The 25,234-nt window shown below is 33.8% G+C and overlaps 3 protein-coding genes across 17 annotated transcripts in view; 2 read left to right on the top strand and 1 right to left on the bottom strand.

The window, feature by feature from the left end:
• Positions 1-25,234, top strand: part of LOC127852864 (uncharacterized) — a 78,176-nt gene that overhangs the window by 27,992 nt on the left and 24,950 nt on the right. The gene's annotated exons all lie outside the window — the stretch shown is intronic.
• On the bottom strand, positions 9,685-12,316 carry LOC127852857 (uncharacterized). Its single transcript, XM_052386867.1, has 3 exons — positions 11,209-12,316; positions 10,573-10,824; positions 9,685-10,237 (listed from the first exon to the last, which is right to left on the bottom strand). Exons 1-3 carry the CDS (start codon positions 11,580-11,582, stop codon positions 9,793-9,795), a joined length of 1,071 nt encoding a protein of 356 aa, XP_052242827.1. The 5' UTR covers positions 11,583-12,316; the 3' UTR covers positions 9,685-9,792.
• Positions 18,973-25,215, top strand: LOC127852858 (uncharacterized). 2 transcript variants are annotated; one of them, XM_052386869.1, is made up of 8 exons: positions 18,973-19,166; positions 21,277-21,559; positions 21,887-22,123; positions 22,706-22,782; positions 22,987-23,091; positions 23,707-23,930; positions 24,061-24,225; positions 25,054-25,215. In XM_052386869.1, exons 2-7 carry the CDS (start codon positions 21,421-21,423, stop codon positions 24,215-24,217), a joined length of 939 nt encoding a protein of 312 aa, XP_052242829.1. In that variant the 5' UTR covers positions 18,973-19,166; positions 21,277-21,420; the 3' UTR covers positions 24,218-24,225; positions 25,054-25,215. The 2 variants fall into 2 exon arrangements, with proteins under 2 accessions (XP_052242829.1, XP_052242828.1); XM_052386868.1 differs by having other exon boundaries at positions 22,987-23,106.

Raw genomic sequence — 25,234 nt, 5'->3', positions numbered from 1 at the left:
AATTGTTGAACATGTTACAAATGTATTGAATATAAATAATGTCAATATGCCTATCCTCTCTTGCCAGGACATGGTTCGTAGAATTTTTATAGAAAAAATGAATCCTTTCAATATATTGCTCATTGACATTGAAATATATATATTTGTATGTGTAAAAAAAATCCCGAGTGTTCCAGGACTTAAGAGAAGTCTTCTTGTATCATGGCAAATCCAAAATCAGACGATGCACCAAAAACAATGAATTCCAAAATTGGTCAGTTGTTAGAATATTTGTACAATTAACCCAACGCAATATAATTAATTGTTACAAAAGTATGTTCTAATAAATATACAATTACAGTACACTGGTGCCATGTCTATTTATTTATGTCCTTTTTTATAGTTTTTAGTGGATTTGTACAATATCGATGTTATTCTTTATTAACCTAAAAGCTAGATAAAAGCATAGTAAAAGTATGTGTTTGTTTGTCTCTCTAAAAATATTAACTCATATTTGTGCTTCTACGGTATGGACCAGAATGGCCTCGACCTGCACATACCTATGGACGAGGTAAATGAAGACTCTGTTTACAAAAATTAAAAATAAATAAGTCTTCAGATACATCACTATCATACATAACTGAAATATTCTATTATATAGCATTATACTTGATCATTATTTCTGTTCATTATAATTATTTCTTTTGATTACATGGTCTTTTTTAAGCCACAAACAATGCCTCGAAAGCAAAAGAAAAATTCAATAGTTTAATTAGATGTAACAAAAACATGAAAAACAGCACTATTCCTGACTAGTATTTTACATTTTTATGAAATAATTGTACTTGGAGTATTTTTATTTGTATTTCATGCTTACAGTTTGGAGCCCGATTAAATGAAAATGTAAATCATTCAAAGACAGTACGTTTATATGTAGAAATCCTGATATTAAGGGAATAAAACATTTCAATTTTACTGTGCCGTCCAATAAAATTGAATAATATAATTGATAAGAACATTATTAGACCACTATAGGACAAAAGATAAATATCAACTAAATAATTTGACTTGCTTGTTTTCATGAACCTCTCGTGTGAATTTAATTTTGTACTTTTGTTAATACTTCAAATTATTGAATAAATTACATATTGTAAAATTCAACTTCTGATAAAAACAATTCTGAGTAAGAAATCTTCTAATGAATTGTCTATCTTATGAAGGTAACAATAACAAATGTTAATGAAATTAATGAAGCTGTGTGAAAATCCTCATTCTAATTAATAAACAAAGCCGCGCCATTCACGGGGCTTTATTCTAGACCACAACTTTAACTTCGTTTATACTCCACTGTCATGACATTATTTGACACCGTAAACAATATAGCGGGTGGCTCGGACAGCGAATGTTTCAATAAACTGCACAAAAATGTTCAGGCTTTATAACTAGAACATAGCACACCATTTTATCAATGGAATAATAGATATTCCTATGGTAGAGCGTTTTTGTGTAAAATTTCCTTCCCCAACATTTGCCTTTTTTCTACTTCAAATGGGCGCCTGAATTACAAGGCCATTAGTTCCTATCCAAAACGTTACTATAAACTTATGAATAAGACGAGATTTTTGCGAGAAAATGAATATTAAAAACACCACACCAAAGTCAACTTTTCAACGAACTAAACAAACATTGCCAATGTTTCCCATGCTTTTATGACAATTACTTACCCATACAATCGACATTTGAGCCCATGTTTTACTAAACGCGGACAAATTCGTTACTTAGTATAATCTCTTACACAGTTTCAACACTGTGTTTACATTAGAAAATGAAGAATGGCGGCTATCGCTCACATCACTACCAGAACCAGTAATTAAATGTTCCATGAAATAGATATGTTTTATAAAATAAACTTTAATAACAAAATGGTGATATTTAAACAACTCACTTACTTAAACATATTCTGATGACGAGTATTAGCTGGTTACGCACTGTTTATTTCTCCTGGTATACGTTAATTCACTGTTTTCAGTCGAGTATTTGTCAGCACAGACATATCCACACGGTAATTGTCCATGCAATTTATACCTAGTGTCACGGTTCATAATTCAAGTTATTTATAACAAGTCCATGTATGGCTATATAATTTCTTTGCTGAATAAAGCATACCTAGACACATCCAAATATGGTAGCGCCATATATAGCCATACAATTGCTAAATAAATCATACAAAGAAAAGTGAAATGAGACATATCCACATATGTTAGCGCCATATATGGTAATACAAAACTAATTGCTTTGCTTAATATAGAATTCATAGAAAATTTTAATGCGACATATCCAAATATGGTAGCGCAATATTATGTTTGCACACGGCCACTGCGCAAATTCAAGTATAACGAAATAAGTATTTTAGCGCCATACATGATAATACACAACTAATTGCTTTGCTAAATATAGAATTCATAGAAACGTTTAATGCGACATATCCAAATATGGTAGCGCAATATTATGTTTGCACACGGCCACTGCGCAAATTCAAGTACAACGAAATACATACTGTTTCGGTGATTCATTGCTACCTTAAAGACGCAGCACCACGGAAATCGATTTCCCAAAAGGTGTGAACATTACATATGAAATAATCAGTAATAACACTCGTTATTAAGCTACTTACACCAACGCAATCATCACCAACATAAGCAGAGACTACTTGCACCACAACGTATGTGCGTCATCGCCGGACCGACTGCAGTATGGCGACCTCTGTAACTATCGCTTTCTCCTTCCACCCCCCGTAACCACTTTCCTCAGCAAAACCACCGCCACTACCATAAACAACATTTAAAGAGTTGCTTGCTTAGACATTTTGTATCTCGACATGTTCAATAATTATGCATAATGGAAAAAAGGCACCATTAGGATTCCCTATCAGCAAAGTTAAGACATGAACACATGTACAAATAAGGTAAAATATGAAATTGTTGAGGTTATATAAGTTAAAAGAAATTGCTCCGTACTGAAATACCATTAACAACCACCAACATCAATTGTTGATAACAGAAGTAAAAGCATAGGTGTGTATGTTATGTTATGTTGGGAAAAATACGTATAATCCATTAGCATTAAAATAAATGTTGATTGTTGATGCCTATCCCTTTTACCCAGGTGAGACTACGTGTATTGACTCTGATGGACGGCAGCCCACTCCCTCCCCTCTTTTCCGCCAGACCCCTTTTCTCGACTGAATGTAAATATTAAATACAATTTATTTACAAATGGTTCGATAATTACAATGTTCATTAAGGCGTTTAACTAAAATATGACAACAACCATGACGGTTTAAACAGTTTCAAACATTTATTATGTCATTCCTGCATTAAGCAGTTCATTGAGAGTGTCATAATACATAAGTGCATGATCATTGAGTTATATGAAGATGTTTAAGATCAATATTGCATGAATTTTTAAAACTTTGATTGGTTGTGTGTTTCAAATATTGATAATATAAGTGCTTTGTTGCAAATTGTATTGTTTGGTATTGTTATGAATAAAATGCAAACATAAACATGAACTTGTTCATAGGCTATCATTGAATTAAAATCATTGTATTAAAGTAATTTTGAATTAAAACTGGACAAATAACACTGCGTTATGGAATCATGACCGTGGTTGAAAATATGTTGATTCATGTCTTTAAACGGATACATTAATTTGGGCAAACGGATAAAATATTTCTTACTAAGTAACAATAAATCGTTTACCGCAATTCTTAAAAGGGGAGAGGAAAATATCGAGTATTATTTTTCATCGACCGCATACGTAGCGAAATAAGTAAAAATTTAGCACTTACCATAGTATATAAACAACTTGGCATGAAGCCAAATTTGAATTCATAATGTATCGCAGTAGCTGTCTAAGCGGCCAAAGAATAATAGACCAGATATATTAAATATTGATTAGTTAATTGTACAGTCATGATATTAATAATAATTTAAATCCTAGATGATATTTATTAAATATATTATGCCACCTCACTGGTACTGACACCTTCACTTGTAATTAAGAATACTGTTTCGTTACCGACACTGTCTCTTGAGGATGTTACTACATTGGCGTTCACACTGTCTCTTGAAGATGCAACTATAATATTATTGATACTGACCCTTTAGGATTAAACTTCAATGGCACATACGCTGTGGTTTGAGGATAACTCTAAATGTATACGGGCTTGGCATCTGTAAAGCGTGACTTGAGTAACTTGATATAAATGCCGCGGACATAACAATGACATGACAGTTTTTAATGTGATAATGTAATGAGAGAAGGGTTTACGTGCTGACATAATATAGCCTTTTAAGGATAAACACATTACAGGTAAAGGTAATTGTTAACGGGCCTTTCCGAAAAACACAGCTTTAGGATGTACTTAACATTGACATTTTTTTAAACAAAAGGTGTGGATCTCACTAGTGGGACATCTGAAGCAATGTGTAAAATATACTGCATCTGTATACCATCATGACTCAAACAAAACGGAGCATGAACACAACTGAACTATGTTATATCCACTTTGTTTTACAAGTTTTAAAGCGCAAAAAAAGACGGATTTTTACCTTAAAACCACCAGATATATTTAAATTGGAATAGATAAAATTAAATTTGTAGCCTAGTTAGCAAGTAATTTATTATTTTTCAAGCGGTACCACTTTTAAAACCGAAAGTAGGATTGGTAGACGTATACGTCCATTTCGACAAACGCGATTATTTTTAAGTTTTAAAGCGCAAAAAAGATGGATGTATACCATGTAATCCGCAGATATATTCTAATTGGCATAGATAAAATATGTTTCTTATTTATACTTAAATTTACTATGCAGAATAAGTTGTGTGGCTTTAACAAATTGGCTAGGCATCGATAAGAAAATAGAATGTGCACACCACGTCGTAATAGTAAATCGTACGAAAAGAATAACAGCAATAAAAATGAAAATGTATTTTTTCGTGGTATAATCGTGATCTAATTTCCCGGTTAAGTAAGACAAGTTTTAACCAGGCGGTTACTTTGATCAAGTTGCCGACCCGTAATTGCTGACAGTCAATTACCTGCTAAAGCCCATCAGTTTTGTCACGCTATATGCGGCAATGGTATTATCGATCACAAAACCACTTACTACCCCTTTATTTAGGTTTGCAGCACAACGAATTTTCAAGATACAACAACTATTGTTATTAGCTCCCATGTGAGATGATTATCAACATGTATTAAGAGATTCGGCATCACGAAGGTAAAATATGACTATATTGATAATACGCCAACGTAAAATGACACTCTTCACCTGCGGGTTGTACATAAAGCAGTAAGATTATGTATGGAGAGTTGACAGTAAATACAACATTAAAGCGTACCTATTGTATCATGTTCATACTATTTTGCCGACTATCAACATCTCTTTCCAGATTCACATAACGAAATATGCACGGGTTTTAAATTGTAGGCAGCGAAAAACGAAAACAAATTTACTACAACGTAAGATATAAACTCAGTTCACCTCTAGATTAAATCTTACTTTGTATTGACGTTGAAACATAACATAACATATAAATTCAGAGAGTCTGTGTAATTTACATGTCATCAATATGATGTGGTTTAATGTGATTTATTTTGATGCGTGTGTAGTCGCTATACACAATACTGCATAAAATATATACTGTCTTTACCTGGACAAGCTATGACATTAACAAATACCTCAGTGCAAAACTACTCCTAGAGCAAGTAAACTGATAACAATAACAATATTTCTATTTAATCAGTTGTATGACCGCAAAACAAAAAATCATATGTCAGTGTTTGAATTGAGCGAACAAATCACGGATTGGTAGACATGTCTGTCATGAAATAGTTGTGTCCGGGGTAATGCAGCGTCCGCGGGCAACTCATTTGTAGTTGTGAAATTGTTATGCATTACATGTACATGAAGTACCGCTCAACGCATGCCCATCGTTGATCGATAGAGTAGTAAGATTTTCATTGCACCTGGCTGTTTTTCAATTCATGGGCCTGAATCCCGTCGGAGGCGTAAATTGAGAAACATTTGTTTTGACGTGATATCAATATAACATTATTACCAGATACAAGTCTGCTTGCAATTATGGATTTTTCGTAGGTTTAATGCATGTCGATTCATAAGAATAATGTTCTCGATATGCCAGTTAGTTTCAACCTATATATGTTAACTCGATTGCATCGAAAGCCGTAGGCTAATATAAACGCTCTCGAGTCCGTTTCCTGGGACTAGAACCAGTACTTGGTGTCTTTGGGGGAGATGAAAGGAACGCTCCAAGTGGGGTTCGAACCCATGATCTCTCGATTGCTGGGCGGACACCATATCCAATCCGCCACGGCGAACTTAAAGCGAAAACCAGTTAAAGCTTGTATATTTAAGTTACACACCGCAAGTGTATTAACACGCTTTTCTTAACACTTCCCCTAAGATGTTATTTAAAAAAGCAGATAATCCGTATTGTCAGCTAAATTTTAACGTTACCTGATAAGATGGTTTGTATGAGGAAGAATTCCTTGTAAATTTAATGCAAATATAAAACAGTATACCAGTATAAAAGGGATTATTATGCATGTTTCGGTAAATTTAAACCACTGAAAAAAATGTTTCAGATTTGCATAGTTTCATTGTAGTGATGACATTTGCGAAAAACAGTAATACTGAACATTTACCATGCTCTAAATATCCATTATAAGCATCTTTTTACAATTTGAAAACCTAAAAGTTATAAAGCATTGCAACGCGAAACGATTGAATAATTTGGAGAGTTCTGTTGATATCGTTATATTTTGTGACATTACGGGGATTGCTCCAAGGGTCAGTGGTTCGAGCCGTGTTAAGGATTACTTTCGCCTTTCTTTTTTTTCTTGGTTTTGTTTTATAATAGCAATTTAGTTCCAATGTTTACATAAATCCATTTAAACCATTTATTGAAAAACTTCAATACATGCCACAATCTGTAAACAGGTCCCTTTAAAGAATGTAAAGGTTCACGTTGTCAGCGCATGTTGACATTAAAGTAAGTCAAGCGTTTTCCTACCACCTCAAGTATAATTCGTCATCTTTAACGCATCCAAACGCAATCGGTAATTCAATACAATAATTATTTGCACTTATATGTTAAGCATGGATACAATTATACGTTCGGTATTGCACAAACCTTTGGTTGCGGGCATTTAAACTACAACAAGCTCGTTGTTATTTACTTAATACATATATTTGTTTTTTAAGGATTCTTGAATTAAACAGAACGTCTAAGTACTATATTAATATATAGGTAAAATATACTATTAATATTTGTATGTTTGCTTAACATATATTGTTTCTGTTCTGTACACAATATTTATACTGGTCATATTATAATAAAAACAACATAAGGTACTTATAATAGTATTACAGTTAATGCATGTTAACCTATCATTTTCTAGTAATCATATGTTCTATAAAAGTGAACGACGGGATGTTGGGAAAACAAATTAGAGGCAAATGGATCATGTTAATCATACAAATATAAACCATAATAAATCAGCTAGTGTAAAACATCGTGTCCAGTGAACTATGTGAAACCAAACCGTATCACCTCAACAATAATTTCATACGAAAACACAGTGCACACGTTTACAAGTGCATGCATCAAGGGCGCACGATTTTATTAAAATAGTTCTCTTGTCCATCGACGTTTGTGCCATATTAACATATCGTCGATTGTTAGGGGCATGTTCTTAATTTCAAAATATTATTTTTGGGACATCTCTACAGTCTTCGTTTCTACATCCACGTGGTATACTTCAATGCAACTTGACATAATTGTTTGCGCTATATGTTGTAGGAAATGCAGCTGATTTCAGTGGTATTGATGAAGCAGTCAGTGGTTGTTATGCTGATGCCGATGGCGTTGACGCTTCAGTCTATGGTGAAACTGCCAGAGTAAGTGCTTCTGTTGCCGGTGGTGCTTATTGTGTTCATGATGATATCAGTGTATGTGATGGTGATAGCGGTGTTGGGGATGATGAAGCCGTTGGAAGGAAGGCTGATTTCGATGTTGATGGTAATTATGTCGAGATGCCTATATCGTTGGTGGTAATGTTGATGTAATTAGTATTATAGATGATATCGGTTGTGGTGATGCTAGTGCTGTTGTTAGCGATACTGATGTTAACGGTGGTGATGCTGATGTCGTGTTTGTGATGCTAATGCCGCTGATGATGCTGAAGGTTGTCGTAGTGATGATGAGGCCAGTTGTGGCGATGCTACTGATTGTTGTTGATTTTGCTGATATTTGTAAGAATGTCGATATGAATTGAAAGGAAGCTGCTAATGTCGGTGTTGTTGATGACTGTGCTAATTTTGATTCACGAGGTGCAGATGGTGGTGATGTCGTTGTCTATGATGAAAGAGATGCTACGTGTCATAATGTTTGAGATGCTTGTGTCGCTGGTATGCTGGTGTTGCTTGCATAATGCTAATAAGAGTTATGGTGCTTTAGTGACACCATGATGGTGATGTTGATGTAGGCGGCGAAGGTGGTGCTTATGGGCAAGTTGGAGCTGTTGCTGATTTACTTTAACAGAGGATCTTCCTTTGTATAACATTGAAACTGAATTTACGGATACTTAATATTTGAGTAAATTTTCGTTCACGACATTATAATTTCTAATGTGCGATCGCGTGTTATGTATGCAAAATACATTAACTATGACACCATTGAAGGTGACACTTCCTATTATAACTATCACATTACTTCGCAAATGTGTTTACATCCATTTGTGTACGACTACCGTAACCGAGTTTGCGATAAAACGATACCCTGAACTATAAATCGTCAAAATTGAAACACACACTTTACTGTGAATTCAATTGGAAACAAGTAACTCAAAAACTGCATTCACGTTCCATGAAAAAAATGCTGAATTAGTATAACGGTTTCAGGACACTATTTACCTGACGCTATTAAAGGATTCGTACGTGAAGCTCACAGATATGTTTCCTATTCGTTTTTCCAAGGAAATATATGTCAAGTCCCCGATGATCTTAAGACGGCAAGAGTTGTTTCCCTCAATAAAAAAGATGACAAATTGTCTGTAGGTAATTACCGACCTGTGTCCGTTTTAAATGTTATTTCTAAAATCATTGAAAAGGTAGTTTATGACCAGGTTGAATCTTATTTTAAAGATATAGAGGATATTTGTTGGTTTCGGTAGAATATCGAATTTAATTCACGAGTGATCATAGAAATTTATATTTTCACGAGTGGCGTAGCCACGAGTGAAAATATTTTTTTCTATGATCACGAGTGAATTAAATTCGATATGCTACCGAAACCAACAAATTTTCTTTTTATTTTATGCTTATTTTTGTAGTTTTGTTAATTTTCCGAATTTGCCTCATTAAGTTTCCCCGTGGGGTGCCTCAATTTTTAGAACGCACAAAGAACTTACTACACAAGAAAATAGTTCACATCTGTAAAAAGTGTATTACTATTAAAATCAATGTTTTATTCAACATATATCTTTTTCATACTTTATACATTCAATATTATTACAAACAATAGTTTAATTTAAATTATTATGAAATTAATAGTGTTGCATATACTGGCGTAGTAATTCGTGTATTCAACTGATCTCAAAGTTACGAAAGTGCTCGCCATGTTGAACAACACTTTTACGACTTGCTGCATTAATAACACATAACTGGATTAAACTAGGAACGCAAACATATTTCAACAGTGTTTTTGTGCTAAATGGTTTCGATATCAATCACTGTCACTCTCTGCAATAAGACGGATTCGCTTGTAGTGTCGCTGTACAGGGGAATCTGCGGTTACCGCCGGTGTACGGGATGGAGATTGCCTCTGGTGATTGACTACGTTCTGTGTCTGGGAAAGGCCCATGTAAGATTCAGAGTTGTGAAAATTAAATGTTACATTGCCCTGGAAATGTGAGTTGACAAAAAATCCTCGGGCCATCGGAAAATCACTTGATGCAGGTGTGGCTGACGCAGTGGCAGTGGCTGTGCGGTTGTGCTTTTCAACTGACTGGTTTGAATGAGAAAGTATTTTTGAAATATTTTTTGACTGTTCCTTGTTCAAACTGCTGTAATTATTTAAGCTGTTAATATTTCTGTGCCCTGAAATCTGTATTATTTGATGAGCAGGAACATTCTCGTCATTCAGCTTCTGAATCAAGTGCTTTCTTGCACTGAAAAAAGTTTATTTCTATGGTAAAAATAAAATCAATATTCAACGGTACACATGACATATTACATAAGATATAAGTTGTAATTGTTATGTGTGCTCTTGAAACACTTCAATAAATACATGGTGGTCTGTCAAGTACTGGATGTAATGGAACCCGGAAAGTAGAGGAATAGTACTAGTAGAGTACAGGAGATTTTATGAATTAAAATGTTGAGTGTTGTAGCATGTAAATTGGACAAACAACACCTATTTACTAAATGGGAGGTAAGTGATTTTTATTATATATTTTAGTCTTGTTATGAAAGTAGTGTATATAATATGCCATGGGGTTTTGACCTGTATGGGGTGATTCTTGGCTCTTGAATACCAGCATCTGTTTTCATCTCGGTCATTATGCTGTATAGCTTGTTTATTCCCATGGCAGACTTCCTGAACCAGCATTGCTGTGTCATGTTGCCAGGAGTTAAGAAGAAGGGGCTGTCTTGTGTCATCATGTCAACAGGGCGTTTGTCGGCATATAGCTTGTAGAGATGCACCGGATCTCTGTCAGGTTGTTCGGGAACTGCATATGCCCGTGGCTTGACTTTCCTATGAATAGTTAAAATGTGTGTTGCATTAAATGTTTTGTTTAAATTAAATACTATTCCACCAAAAGTGAAGTCTACTGTATATTAATAATACAAATAAGAATTATATTGTAAAAAAAGGTCTATAAATTCACTTGTGATAATATAAAATATATTTTTTCAATTGTGGCTTCGCCACTCGTAAAAATAATAATTTATATGATCACTTGTGAAATAAAATCGATATTCTACCTTAAGTTTTAACCAACAAATATCCTCCATGTTTGTATTATTTTTACTAAAGAAAAATTCCATTTAAATATTTAATAAACAGTACCAGTTTTTATATAAATAAAAAATTATCAATTCAGATTTGTGTACAAATATATTAAAGTAGGAAAATCACCTTATATCCCTAGGATTTTCACCAGTACGTGTTTTTGTCTGACGCTCAGTGTCGAAGGTGATGAATTCTTCACCAGTTTCAAAATCGATTCCAAGGCTGACATCACCCCAGCATAGGGTGTGAATTTCCTTGCCGGTTCTCATCCCAAAATGGGTTGTACATATAAGCCACAGTGAGTGTAATAGAGCTCTTGGGCTTGATTCTCCCAGAGTTTTAGCTGCGTACAAAGCTTCAATATGTTCATTTGTTAATGCCTGGGCTTGATGCGGTTTATTTCCATAACCTTCTTTTTTCAGAGCTTTTTGTTTACTTTTTAATACTTCCCTCACTTTGGCAAATTTAGGGTCATTTATCAAAGAGTGCTTGTAGTTCATGTGCCTTAAATGCCTGTCGATTGAGCTTAAAAATGCCCTCAAAGATGTGGGTTCATACTCTGATCCATCTTTTTTAGTCACACCCAACAAAAACTCGCAGACCAGAGGGTTCAATTCATGAGGAGGTATATTTTCAATATTTCTTGCCTCATTTTTGTGACTTTTTAGGAAAGTTTTGAAAAGTCTGATGTCATTGTCGGTTTACTTTTTTGTATTTAAATTTTCGTTTTCAAGCAGAAAGCTATCCACACTTACAGATCTGAAATTCCTTGTTGGTGTTGTTACCAGTGGTGGTGGGGCTGATGTTGCTGCTCCTGCTGTTGGTGCTGCTGATGTTATTTCTTGTGATTTTGAAGCGCTGTCATCATCTTGTTCATTCATTTCATTAAAAAAGTCATCAAAGTCAAAGATATTTGAGAAAAGAAGATTTATTTCATTGTTTTCCAATTCATCCATTGTTGTTAAAGAGTTAAGCAGCAGACGAAATAATTATGTTTAAGGGAGGTAAATGTGTGTTTCAGGTTCAAGTAGACTAGTCTCCCTTGAATGAAAATTGCAATTGAGGCTCACCATGGGGTTATTGGGGAAGTAGTTCCAGTATCTAACTGAAACAGTGAAAAATAACGATATTTTTCACTGTTATGTTTCACTGTTTGAAACAGTGAAATACCACTTTTATTTCACTGATATTTCTCTATAAACCACCGGAAAGCATAAAATAAAATAAATTATTGTATAAATTTCAGTCAGGTTTTAGAAGTGGCTTCTCCACGGATACTTGTTTAATTCACCTAACAGATTTTATCAGGTATGAAAATGATAAAGGTAATATTGTTGGCATGGTTATGTTAGATTTACAGAAGGCGTTTGATACAGTCGACCACTCAATTCTTCTCATGAAGCTTCGTGCATCCGGTCTTAGTGATAGCGTTTTAAACTGGTTCAAATCATACTTGTCGGATAGAAACCAGCTTGTTGATGTCTCCGGTACCTTTTCTTCAAAGACCAGTATAACCTGTCAGCTGTGGTTAAAAATAAATTGTTATTATATGCTGATGATTCTGGAATCCTTGTTTCTGGTAAAAGTGTACTTGATGTTGAAAAGGCACTAGCAGATGATATGAACTTGGTTAGCCAATGGTTGATCGACAATAAGTTGTCATTGCACTTAGGTAAAACTGAGTCAATTGTGTTTGGGTCCAAGCAAAAACTTAGGTCACAATCTAACATTGATATATCTTGTAATGGTACACCCATTGCTTCTACGTCATCCGTTAAGTATCTTGGAATTACCCTTGACCAAAACCTTTCTTTCTGCTCAATGGCTGAGTCTCTTTTGAAAAAGGCCAATTCTAGGTTAAAATTCCTTTATCGTAAGAAAGATTTCCTTACTTTGCATACGAAGAAACTTCTTGTAATGTCACTGATTCAGTGTCAATATGAGTATGCTTGTTCTGTTTGGTATAATAGTATAACTCAGTCTTTAAGAAATAAGTTACAAACCTGTCAAAATAAGTTAATTAAGTTTGTTATTGACCTTGATTCTAGATTTGATATTGACCAATCTCACTTTAAGTCCCTCAACTGGTTACCAGTTCACATGAGAGTAAATCAAATGTTATGCCATGTCTTCAAAATAAGAAATGGCCTTTTTCCAGATTACTTGAGTGAACACTTTGTTTCCCAAGATTCTATGCATAATTACAGCACTAGGCTTAGTAAAAAGGGTGGGTATTGTTTACCCAAGGTCAAATGTCATGGTTCCAAATCCTTTTCTTTTAACAGCATTAAACTCTGGAACTCTTTACCTGAGTCACTCACAGAGGTCAACAGGTTAGAAGGCTTTAAGGTTGCCATTAAAAGTCATTTAATGAATAATATTTAATTTTTTATATATGTGTATCTTTTCACTTTTAATAAGCAGATATTAACTTCGTCTCAGGTTTTTATTTTTAATAATTATTAGTTCATACTTCATAACATACATTTTAGCAATATTTTTAATTTAGATAATTCTTGATACCTCATATCATCAAATTACAACTGTCAAAATATCTATGTGTTGCAATAATTGATAACATTATCAATTGATCTTAGTTTGCAGCTCCTGTCATATTTTCTGAGCACTACTGTGATAATTAGTTTGATCTCTTTTGAACGGTGATATATATGTTTTATTTCATTAAATAATTATTTTACAATGAACATAGTTATGTTTAAGGTCAACACAGTTATGTTTAAGGTCTGCCTCTTGTTGTCATGCCACCAATAATAAGGACCACAATGGAAATAAGGGCTTGCTCTTTTTTGTGTTATCCTTGGTTTGGTGAGCATGTCCTAGTTTATTGTACATGATATAGTTTTTAATAATTGCTTATTATTTTATTCTATGTTATGTTGTGAACTGTGTATATGCTTTCCATGCCGAAATAAATCTATCTAGCTATTTTATTGAAGTTGTTTTCGCAAATACTTTACTAAATGTGTGGTGTTTTGTGGATAGATTTGGTTAATTTTGGACTTATTTTGTTTCATTTTCATATTGCTACAGGCGCAGACTAAACACATAGGACTATATTTAGTACACACTTGAATATCTCTTCTTGTAAGACATATACTTAAATGTCTCGGGCATTTACACATTGAGAATATCTCTTCTTGTAAGACACCAGTGGATTTACAACCGGAAGATGGTAATAAAACCTGGCAGTAAAATCGAAAAATAATGACATATCTTGTCTACGAAATAATCACGTAAACAATTTCAAACATTTAACTCGTTTTTTTTTCATCTCATTCGTGTTGTTTCTTTTGTTTTTGAGCTAAGTACAACGTAAGGTTTTAACATTAAAACGCAAGTTCTGAACCATTTTTTATGCTTGAATGACACGTGTATTAATTAAATAACAGATTGTCGATTATCTGTTTGAAAATAAGGGTCATAAATGTGTCAACGTCACAAACAGCAGTGTCTTATCAACATGTGTTAATTGAAATACCGCTAATCCGAGGCAGATACCGATAAAGATCTGCATGTGGTGGACACTGTCAAGCCACATATTGCCCGCGATATTTCTGTCTAAATTCAAAGTACTAAATAATGACTAGGTTATTGGCATATCATAAACAGGGCCCTCCTCGTGCAAATGACTCCAAAGTGAGCCCCCCCCCCCCCGCAGAAAAGTATTACAAGCAAATCGGAAAATGACCGACGCATTATATTTTCAAAATCAGAAATCGGCGAATTTGAGTCCTGACGAAATAGTCCTTATGCTAAAAACTCATAGAATTTTATTTGAATAAAGTGCTTCTGTAGGTGGTAAAGTGTTATAATTGGTAAAATCGTGCTTGGAATTTAGCAGCAATTAAGAGTTCAAAGAACACAAACATCCAATTAGAGTAGACCAAAAATAGATGCCCTATAAAATAAGTAAATGTTGTTCACAGCTATATTCAAATTATCACAGTTAAATGGCTCTTATAATAAGTAAAATTAAAACAATGCAATTTCTCTCAAAAACAAACATCGAATTAATACTACCGTTTATTGATTGTTTGTCATAAGATTCTGATCGCTCCTTTATTTAAATACTTTACCGTATTTCAAAGGTATCCTTTAAATACCGGTAATAATTGTTGTATAAACTGGAGCCTGAATAAATTGCTAAATAAAACAATTTGGGTTGTGATTTATTTTAATTGACACATCGAAGTTTTTGTGATAATGCCGCATACATTCTCATTTAAATAATACGTAACAGTTTATTTGTTTCAAATAAGAATTTAATTTAATTATATAAATCAGTGTTCTGTACCACCAAAGAATAATACACCAGCAAGTTGCGTTCATTTGAGTTGATAACCGTTAATAGTTTTCGAATCAATCGACACCTTACTGACGATCTCGATGCAGACGAAATATTTGTTGTACCTAGCCATTGATCACGTGACTGTAATCTCGTCTCCGGGCAAAAATCCGCGATAACCCGATGACGCTTATCTTTGTATATTGAAAGGTCTTTGATAAAGAGAACAATGCCGTAACAGTTAAATACCAATGAATCAATTTGTTTTTGTAACCTTTAGTTTTTTATATTAATTTCAAATTAAAACATGATTAAGAAACATAATTAAAATTACAGTTTAAGGCAAAGGCAGATGTGAACTGTTTTATACAAAAGTGTATCACGGCCTGAAAGTTTTATATGTCAAACTCAATTTACATGAATTAGTTCAGCAGATATTCAGTAGAGAAACCTGTATCTGTGTCTTTGTGTGTGAGACTAACAAAGAATGTACAACATAATTATTATCATAAATGCATTGGTATCAACGAGCATTGTATTAAATTATCAAGCGAACCACATTTAAGTAAATTTCTGTATAGTTTTCGCATATAATTAAATTAAATGTATTTTCATTTCATTTGTTATTAATTTTTGTGTATTGACCGTATCTGGTAATTTTCCAACGTACTTGCCAAACAACGAAGTCTGGCTCTTTAAAAATACATCTACTGCAATGCATGATTGGTAATCGGACGTATTTGTTTTGTCTAAAGTTTCAATAGATCAATACTTTCTAGTTGTTTGTATATATTCCGTTTTTTTTTTTCATTTTAAAATACTACATGTTCTGATCGCGAGTCTTTATTTAGTTACAGCACATGGTCGTTTGCAACACGCACGCTTTCCATGCAAGGAAATTGATAGACGACAGCAACAATTTCGCGCTCCTATTAAAACACGGGTTTAACATGGCGAACATGTATATTCAATGATGTACGCTGTAGCTGTCTACAAAGGCAGCAAATAGTATCACGTTGCTGGAAAAAAACGGTCTAAATCAGTTCTATAAAGGGACATGATGAAACAAACATGTACTGAAATTAAATTGCTACCGTTTAATATCGTTAACGGTTATTGTTTTCACAATTTACTCGTCATAAGTATTTAATTGCTCGCCTTTTGCATTAGTCTTATCTATAAGACGTTTCCAAGAATTTAGAGATACTTTTTATACGGGCGAAATTCTTTGGAACGTCTTATCGGCGAACGACCATTTACGTGGTGGATACGAAAAAAATTAAATTTTCATCAATATGCTTATAATTGCAAAATAACATTACCAACTCATAAAGTTTTAGTTTAGAAGTCCATTTTTACCTCAAATATCGTGGAATTGAAGTTAAAAAGCATAATTTGTTTCAGTTAAACTTCTAAAAACGCAATACAATCACTGACCTCTCGTCATGTTATGAAATATTTAAATATCAACCAATCAGAAGAAGGCATTACGATGTAATAGGCTACGTTATCGATTAAAATCTACCTGCGGTTTACAACGGGCACAGCGATAGCAATGGAAAATGTGAATAGTGTGTTGATTTAAATTGCCTAGGCGGGCAAAATTGACATTGTCATTACATTGTTCTTGCGGAATATTATCAAGAAATGAATTATCTACACAGGTATGTTAATATTATTGCAATCCGTTGATATTAACTGTCTGATATCGGGGCTTGAATGTTGTGCACAAAATCCTTTCGCAACAATATAGACAAAGAAGGAAAACTATCCACCACAATTTTGGTCCTACGCCCGTTGTACGCTCCAAATATTACCCATATTAAAAGTAGCTTAAAGGCACTATAAAGGTGACGATCCGTAATTATTTACCGATTTTTAAATATCTTTTCCTTATTTTATTTATAAAGGTTATTAAAAAACAATATATATATGCTATTGGACATTACCATAAAAATATGAGCAATACAACTTGTTTTGAGCTCAAAATACAGTGTCCTCCAAGTCAATCGTGTTTACAAACAATCAGTTTATTTACATCGCTGTTTACTAAATCATGCCGAGCGATTCCGGCCGATTTTCCGGCAACAAATTTTGATTGGTCGGCACAAGACATTGTGTATCACGTGAGCAAGTCAAAGGTGAAGAGGCCAGACATTCAAAACAAAAATGGCGTCAATTGCAAAGAGAAAGCGTACACTATCGATTGAAGAAAAATCGAAACGCAGAAAGGATGCGAAAACATCGTATAATCTTGGCCGTATTACTATTGGAAGTGAAGTTGTAAGGTGGAGAGACTTTCAAAGGCAGCACAAATTTCGATCGAACGAGGAAACCGCCCGTTTTCTTTTAGATCAGTGAGTAGCCTACGAGTACGAGTACGAATAAAAATAGTGACTAGATCTAGTGTTGTTTACTTTTCTATTATTCTTGTTTTAGGTGAAGAAATGTTATTTCCATGTATTTGTACGTATATATTACATATTATTAGATAGTTTGAATATATACAGCGAACAAAGAATAACGATGATAATCTTCCAAACCATTTTGTTGCATACTGTGTGCAATTTTCATTTATTCAATACAACATGTGTTGCAAGAATTTTCATGTTTGTCATAATGTTTGTTTTCAGTATTTCCAGCTGTGGGAAGAAAGTAGAACAGAAAGCTACAACAAGCACTCCATTCAAAACAAGACCATCTGTTTTTGAACCTCCAGTATCTGGAATATCTTCCATTTCCAGTGAAGCAGAGAGGCAAGATAAAACTTACTTAGATTGCTTATGAATTTTAACCCTTTGCATACTGGGAAATTTGTCGTCTGCTAAAATGTTGTCTGCTGAATTTCTAAAATAAGCATTTTCTTCGATTTGTTTTTCAAAGAATACTATCAGAATAGCAAACAGTTTGGATCCAGATGAGACGCCACATTCTGTGGCGTCTCATCTGGATCCAAACTGTTTGCAAAGGCCTTCAGAATTCGGTTCCCGCACTGGAAGAGTTAATTTCCTTGTGAATGTTTGATTGAACAAAAAAGCATGTGCATCAAATCAAGCAGAATAATAAATCATAACTTTTGTTTAACGGTTAATTTTTTTTTATTTAAAGAACATCTCTTTTCTTGCTTTAATTATTTAGATTTTTAAAAATTAATATTTCATTGATTTTTTTTTTATTTTGGGAATGGAGCCCGGGCCTATTGAATTGGGAAAATGTTTCCTGACTTGGGAAATCATGAGCTTTTTTGATATATTATAAATTTTCATCTAATTTCCATCTACAATTAAAATGTTTGTTAATTTGTAATTGTATCAGCCATTATTCAATAAAAAAATGCTCAAAAACAACTCCATATTGGGAATTGTTTACTTCTATGTGGGAAAAATTTCTTCTTTTTGGCCCCTTTTCTGCCCCAATATAAGCCGAAAAAAACCACACAATGAATTTGGATTTTTTTAATTATCAAGATAATAACATCATCAAAAGTTATTTGAAGCTGAAAAGTATACCTTTTAAAGTTTACACTTATAATATAGGAAAATAACTGGGCATTAAATGTATTTTTTAAAAATAATTATTTCAGTGTAACAACCATAACTGCCACAGAAGGCAAAAGCTCCTCAGATTATGAGACCACAATGACAGCACCTGGAACTGACATCAGTCATGCCGGTGGTACAGAGGTGATAGGAACTTGTACCACGGTTCCTTCAGTGCGGAAAAAGGGCCATGGAATAACATCCAACCCAAAGTTTGCCTCATTCACAGACCCTTTTAAGTAAGCAAAATGTTATACAGTAAATCATTGTTAAAAAGTGTTTTTGTGAACAATTATCATAGATAAAAGTTGTTCTTCAAAATGTGTTGCATACCTCATTCGCCTCTGTTTTGTTTCAAGAAGGCTTGTTACCAGTAACTGGTACTGTATCATGAGTATAAATAATTCTACATATACCAGCTTTCTCAATGAAATGTAAACACATGGTTATCAGAACTATAATTCAGTTCATTAGGTTGGATTCATCAACTCGAAATTAATTAAACAAACATGCATTTTGATTTGGATATACGAACAGTGACAGAAAACAAAATTGGAGTGTGTGTCTCTTATTAACAGCCTGTCCATCGATGTCACAAATATTGAGGATGAGGATGAAGATGAAAACGACTCGGACTATGAACCTAGTTTCAGCTTTGAAGCTGTCTTGTAAGTTCTAACAGTTTAGTTTTTGCTGAATATCATATATTGTAGGGAATGATACAATATGTTATATTTAAACAGCCTTTTAAAGGCACACTTAATTAAAACTTAGTGATACATAAAATTAAAAACTGTTTATTGCTTAATGATTACATGTTTAATTACGCTTCTCTGTTGAATAGTTAAATATATTTGCAGAGTACACATATTCAAATCATAAAGCTATTTAGGAGTCAAAATAACATAAATTGTACAGTTTAATCCTCTAATTACCTGTTTAATATATATTCCTTTCATTAATTATTTTTTAAGCTGCATTATGAATTTACAGAGTTGTTTGAAGTGAAAGCAATGCTTCCTGGTTGGCAGACACTTTTCTCAATCAATGTTTAAAATGATATAGACAAACTTTCAAAATAATAAATGAGATTGATTGTGAGATTTTGAAAACAAATGTATAATAAAGGGAATGTATTTGCCTAATTCAATATTGAGTAAAACCTTAAACATTACATATTTAACAAATGTATACAAACATGTATAATATGTTAGTTATCTTATAGGCTTTTCCTGCAGAACTTAAGTTCCAGATTCGATAAAATGATAAATGAATTTTTAGGTTTAATGCCGATTTTTTTTCAGACCAGATGATGTTAACCAAAACTATGAGGAAGCAGTATTTGAAGAAGAGGCATTTGGAAAAGATGGTTGTGATGATGATGCTGATGCAGAAGAAGAGTCTGCAGATGATGACCCTTGTCCTGGCATTCAAAGGCTAAAGACTGAGGCAGACAGTGTGCACTTGATAGGTTCCGCTGTCTGTTTTGCATATGTCTCGGCAATCTTGTCTCTAGCCCGTATTAAAGTGATGTCCTGTTCAGTGACAGGATGCACAGATCCAACCAATATCTGTGTCACAGATTATTTCATTGGATCAGCGTTGTATCTAAAAAGGGTAAGATAAAAATCAATCATGCATTAAAGAAGGATTACAGATATAAAAGGAAAAAAGTCATTGCTAGCTACATGTTGTAAATTTATTACAACCTTCAAAGCTATATGCATCTGTACAGCAAAAAAAGTGAGTCCCTGTAACTATTCAGAAATCAGACTTGTTATGCCCCCCCCCTTCAAATAAGAAGAGATGTATTGTTTTGCACATGTTTGTCCGTTATTTGGTCTGTCCACCAAATGGTTTCCGGATGATAACTCAAGAATGCTTAGGCCTAGGATCATGAAAGTTCATAGGAACATTGATCATTGCTGGCATATGACCCCTATTGATGTTCAGTTCACTAGGTCGTAGGTAAAGGTCACAGTGCCTCGAAACAGTCAAATGGTTTCCGGATGATAGCTCAAGAACGCTTAGTCCTAGTTCTAGAATCATGAAACTTTATAGGTACATTTATTATGAACTGGCAGATGACCCCTATTGGTTTTCAGGTCACTAGGTCAAAGGTCAAGGTGACCTGGAGCAGTAAAATGGTTTCTAACATTCACACAATTGCTGCCACTACAACTGACAGCCCATTTGGGGGCATGGGTATTTTACTAACTGCCCTTGTCATAAATCTATAACTTCAGCTGAATATAGATTGTATCTCCTAAAAAATGTTCCTTTAATGTGCAATTTCTTTTACACCAGCTGTGTTATTTTGTGTTATAATGTATTGACAATTTTTCTCAGGTGTGTGGCGGTGGCCATATACTAAACCGCTGGTGTGCTCAGCCTGTGTTGAACCGGAGGCTACATGGTGGAGACCTGATGTTTGCACTATCAACCTTAACATCCGGTAATAACTTTGGAAAGCTTGCTTTATAGGCAAAGCATATGAACTTTAAAATAATGTCCAGCACATCATTTCACAAAATACAGCGCACATACCTGATTTCTACTGTTGACGAATATTGGGAGAAGCAGCAGAGAGAGGTTCTCAGCAGCTTTGAAGGCCACAAGTTGATTGTAATGGGTAAGAAAAATGATTATCATATGTTAAAAATAGCGCTTTGATGTGTTTCTACCCTGTTCAGAGGAAGGACAAATTAACTAATAGGATATCAGCGTTTAGTTTTCTTGGTATCTTTTCCATTATGAACTTAACTTTCATTAAATGTATTTTATATTATTCACAACATTTGCATTGTTTTGGCGTTTCTTGAAATTTAAGAATGCTGGAATTTTTAAGTGTTTGATCATTGATAACATTATTGTTTATTCTATTTGAAATTTTAAGGTTTTTGTGTTGATAAATTATATATTGTGGAATAACATCAGTACAACATTTTTTTTAATTTAGGAGACGGACGGAATGATTCTCCAGGCCATTCTGCTCAGTATTGTTCATACACCATGATGGAATATGACAGCAAAAAAATTTTAACCTTAAGAACACTGGACAAAAGATCAACGGACCGAAAATCAACAAACATGGAGAAAGTTGGATTCGAACAGGCCATCCAGGAATTGACTGACAATAACATTGCAGTTGAGGAAGTTGTGACAGATGCCCATCTAGGAATCGGCTCAATTATGAGTAAGTGTATCACTGATAAGAGTTGTCAAAAAGTCTTTACCTTTTTAGCTATGGAAAGGCGATACATGTATCATATGCTAAACTTCTCAACACAATTTCAACAGCTTTAAAAATAATGCACTTGATTTGTGTTTTTATGCACCCCCCCCCCCTCGAAGAAGAGGGAGCATATTGTTTTGCACATGTCGGTCAGTCCGTCGGTAGGTTCGCCCACCATATGGTTTCCGGATGATTACCCAAGAACGTGTAGGCCTAGGATCTTGAACCTTCATAGGTACATTGATCATGCCTGGCAGATGACCCCTATTGATTTTCAGGTCACTAGATCAAAAGTCAAGGTCACAGTGACTCAAAACAGTAAAATGGTTTCCGAAAATACCTCAAGAATGCTTATTATATGATTATGTTTATTTTATTGCCTCAGTAAATAGGTATCCATATATATATTGTTTATATTGCTGAAATGCATTGATACAATAGTACAAAAGGTGTAATGCATTAAACATTGTGTTGTGTGCTATAGTTATGCAACTTAATTGAAAGCCACTTATATTTGTTACACTTTTTTGTTTTCTTTTGTAGAAAAAAAGTACCCAGAAATCAAGCATTCACATGATATTTGGCATGCTGCCAAAAACCTTGGTAAACGTCTTGGAAAGGTAAAAAATCTAATGTATTTACCTTTGTTTGCTTTCATTTTCATTATAGATCAAATATTTGAGAAACCGTAGACAACAAGTAGAAATAGGACAACATGCGGTACTGGATTAACAATTTTATTCAAAATTCTAGTGTTTGTAAATTTATTTGGAGTTTTAACTGACATGTAATTAAATGTGTTTTTATTCTTTTGTTATTTTCAGATTGTGAAGAAGAAAGCAAACCAAATTTTAATACCATGGCTGAAGGACATTGTAAACCACTTCTGGTTTGCCTGCAGCAAGGCTGACTCCTATGAAGAATTTCTGGTATGTAATATTTGTGTGGGTGCTTTTTTTCCATATAGTGCATCTTGTCCAAGTGTCCTGTGAGTCTTTCACTATTCTCTCTTATCTTCTCCTACACTTATGATGTTAATTCCCCCATCAAATTTTCATACCCCACCCCCTGAATAGGAGGGGTATATTGTTTTTCTCGATGTCGGTCGGTCTGTTTATCAGTCAGTAGACCAGTTTGTTTCCGATATACAACTAGAAGACCCATATTTCAGTTGCTAAGTCTCACTGATATGATAAGGTTTACTCGTTTGGTTAGTTTTGTTTAAACTAAAACTGAGTTAAGGCACTTTTTGGAGGGCATTAGTGCGACTAAGGAGGCCTTGCTACAACAGTGTAACATTTTGTTTATATTTACATAATAAAACAATAATTGGGGGAAATTATTATCTGATACTGAACTACAGTGACATCTCTTGTGTCATTAGAGATGTGTATATTTCTGAAGAAGGTAAATTCAAAGTATATCAGTGACAATAAACTTATTGATAGTGTCATGCCATCAAAAGTTTCATATTAAATAAATCAGAATCTAGCTGATACATTCTTATACTTGTTTTTATAAAAAGTCACCTTTATTTTTTCTAGAGCATATGGCGCGGAGTTTTACATCACATCACAAACAAGCACGAATGGATCCAGTCTCAAGGAACTGGAATAAATGGGTGTCTTCATGATCCTTTAGATAAAAACGAAGTGCGTGAAAAACCCTGGCTTTCAACTTCAGACCATGCAAGAGTTTTACAAGACCTGAGTGCTGTGATCCTGGACAAGAGATTCTTGAGCAAAGTGTCATATTACCTGAATTACAGGTAATTTGTTTATGTTAGTTTTTCAATATATTTTTTTGTATTTTTAACTTTATGTGATGCTCATCAGGAATTCAATAAAGCCAACATGGAAACATTTTCAAAAGTTTATAATTGTGTCCTATTATTTCAGAACCACTGCTGACATAGAAGTGTTCCACCAGTTAATTTTGATGTACTGTGCAAAGAGGTTTGCATATACACCGCCTGTGTACAGAATCCGCAACCTATTGGCAGCTATCGACCACAACTACCACAGCAACAGACCTCTGAAAACCAACAAAGATTGAGAAATAAGGTTAACTGGTTTATATTTAATTATAGCTTTTTATGTCTGTTTAGATGTAACATAATGCAGATGTAAATATGTCAACAAGTCAAGAATATATAGTTCTAGTTTTGTCCGTCTCTCTCTTCCCCATAAAACTACTAAACATGTTTACTTCAAATTTCATTGTTGAAAAGTAGATGATACTTTGTTTTGTATTTATTCCCTTTTGTTATATTTTCTTATCCCTTTCTTTTCCAAACCTCAGGAACACTCATTGATTTTCTATGAAACTATAGAAAAAAGAGTTTTTGAACCTTGTTTGAAATAATATGCACATTGTATATCAATATGCCCCTTTAATTGCATTTAATTATAGCAGCAGTAAACAAACATTTTGTGTTATTTTGAATAACCTCAAACTGATATCATACTATCAAATTATACTCATTTATCAGTCACTGTAGTTGTACAATGCATTATGAAACAATAAAGATATAATACAGGCAATAAGTACTAAACCTGTTGGTTATTTAAACCAGTATTATCTGTTGAACATAAAATATTGACCATAAGTACTTTATTCCTTTTGCAATATTTGATTATTCAAGAAATTAAATGAGTTGTTTCACTCATTTAATTTTAAATTTATTCAGTAAATTATGTTTTAGAATAATCATGATTTTATGTATTTACACAAATACTCTTTTTTTTGCCCTGATGGCGGATATTTGTGAAAAAGCCTATTGGGGGAACATAGGTCATCTGTGTCAGTTTCATGCAATAATATTGTTAATACAAATTAGTTAGTTGTCATATTATTTTTTGGTAATACATTCTTTTTTGTTGTTAACACAGGTATCACAGATGCTGCAACAAAAAAAGCAAGCGCTGGTCAGTCTTTCCAGAGAAAGTAGCCAAGACCTATGGCTACGTTCCAGAGATTGCAGAAATGATGTACAAAAAACGGATTAAGGATAAAGTAGGAATGGGCAAAAAAATGGTCTTGGAAGAAGGTGATCCAAGAAGACTGGCAAAA

This window comes from Dreissena polymorpha, chromosome 12 (genome assembly GCF_020536995.1).
Source record: "Dreissena polymorpha isolate Duluth1 chromosome 12, UMN_Dpol_1.0, whole genome shotgun sequence".
Taxonomy (NCBI): domain Eukaryota; kingdom Metazoa; phylum Mollusca; class Bivalvia; order Myida; family Dreissenidae; genus Dreissena; species Dreissena polymorpha.
The sequence above is the reverse complement of the archived record's forward strand: the minus strand, read 5'-3'. Positions and strand labels throughout refer to the sequence as shown.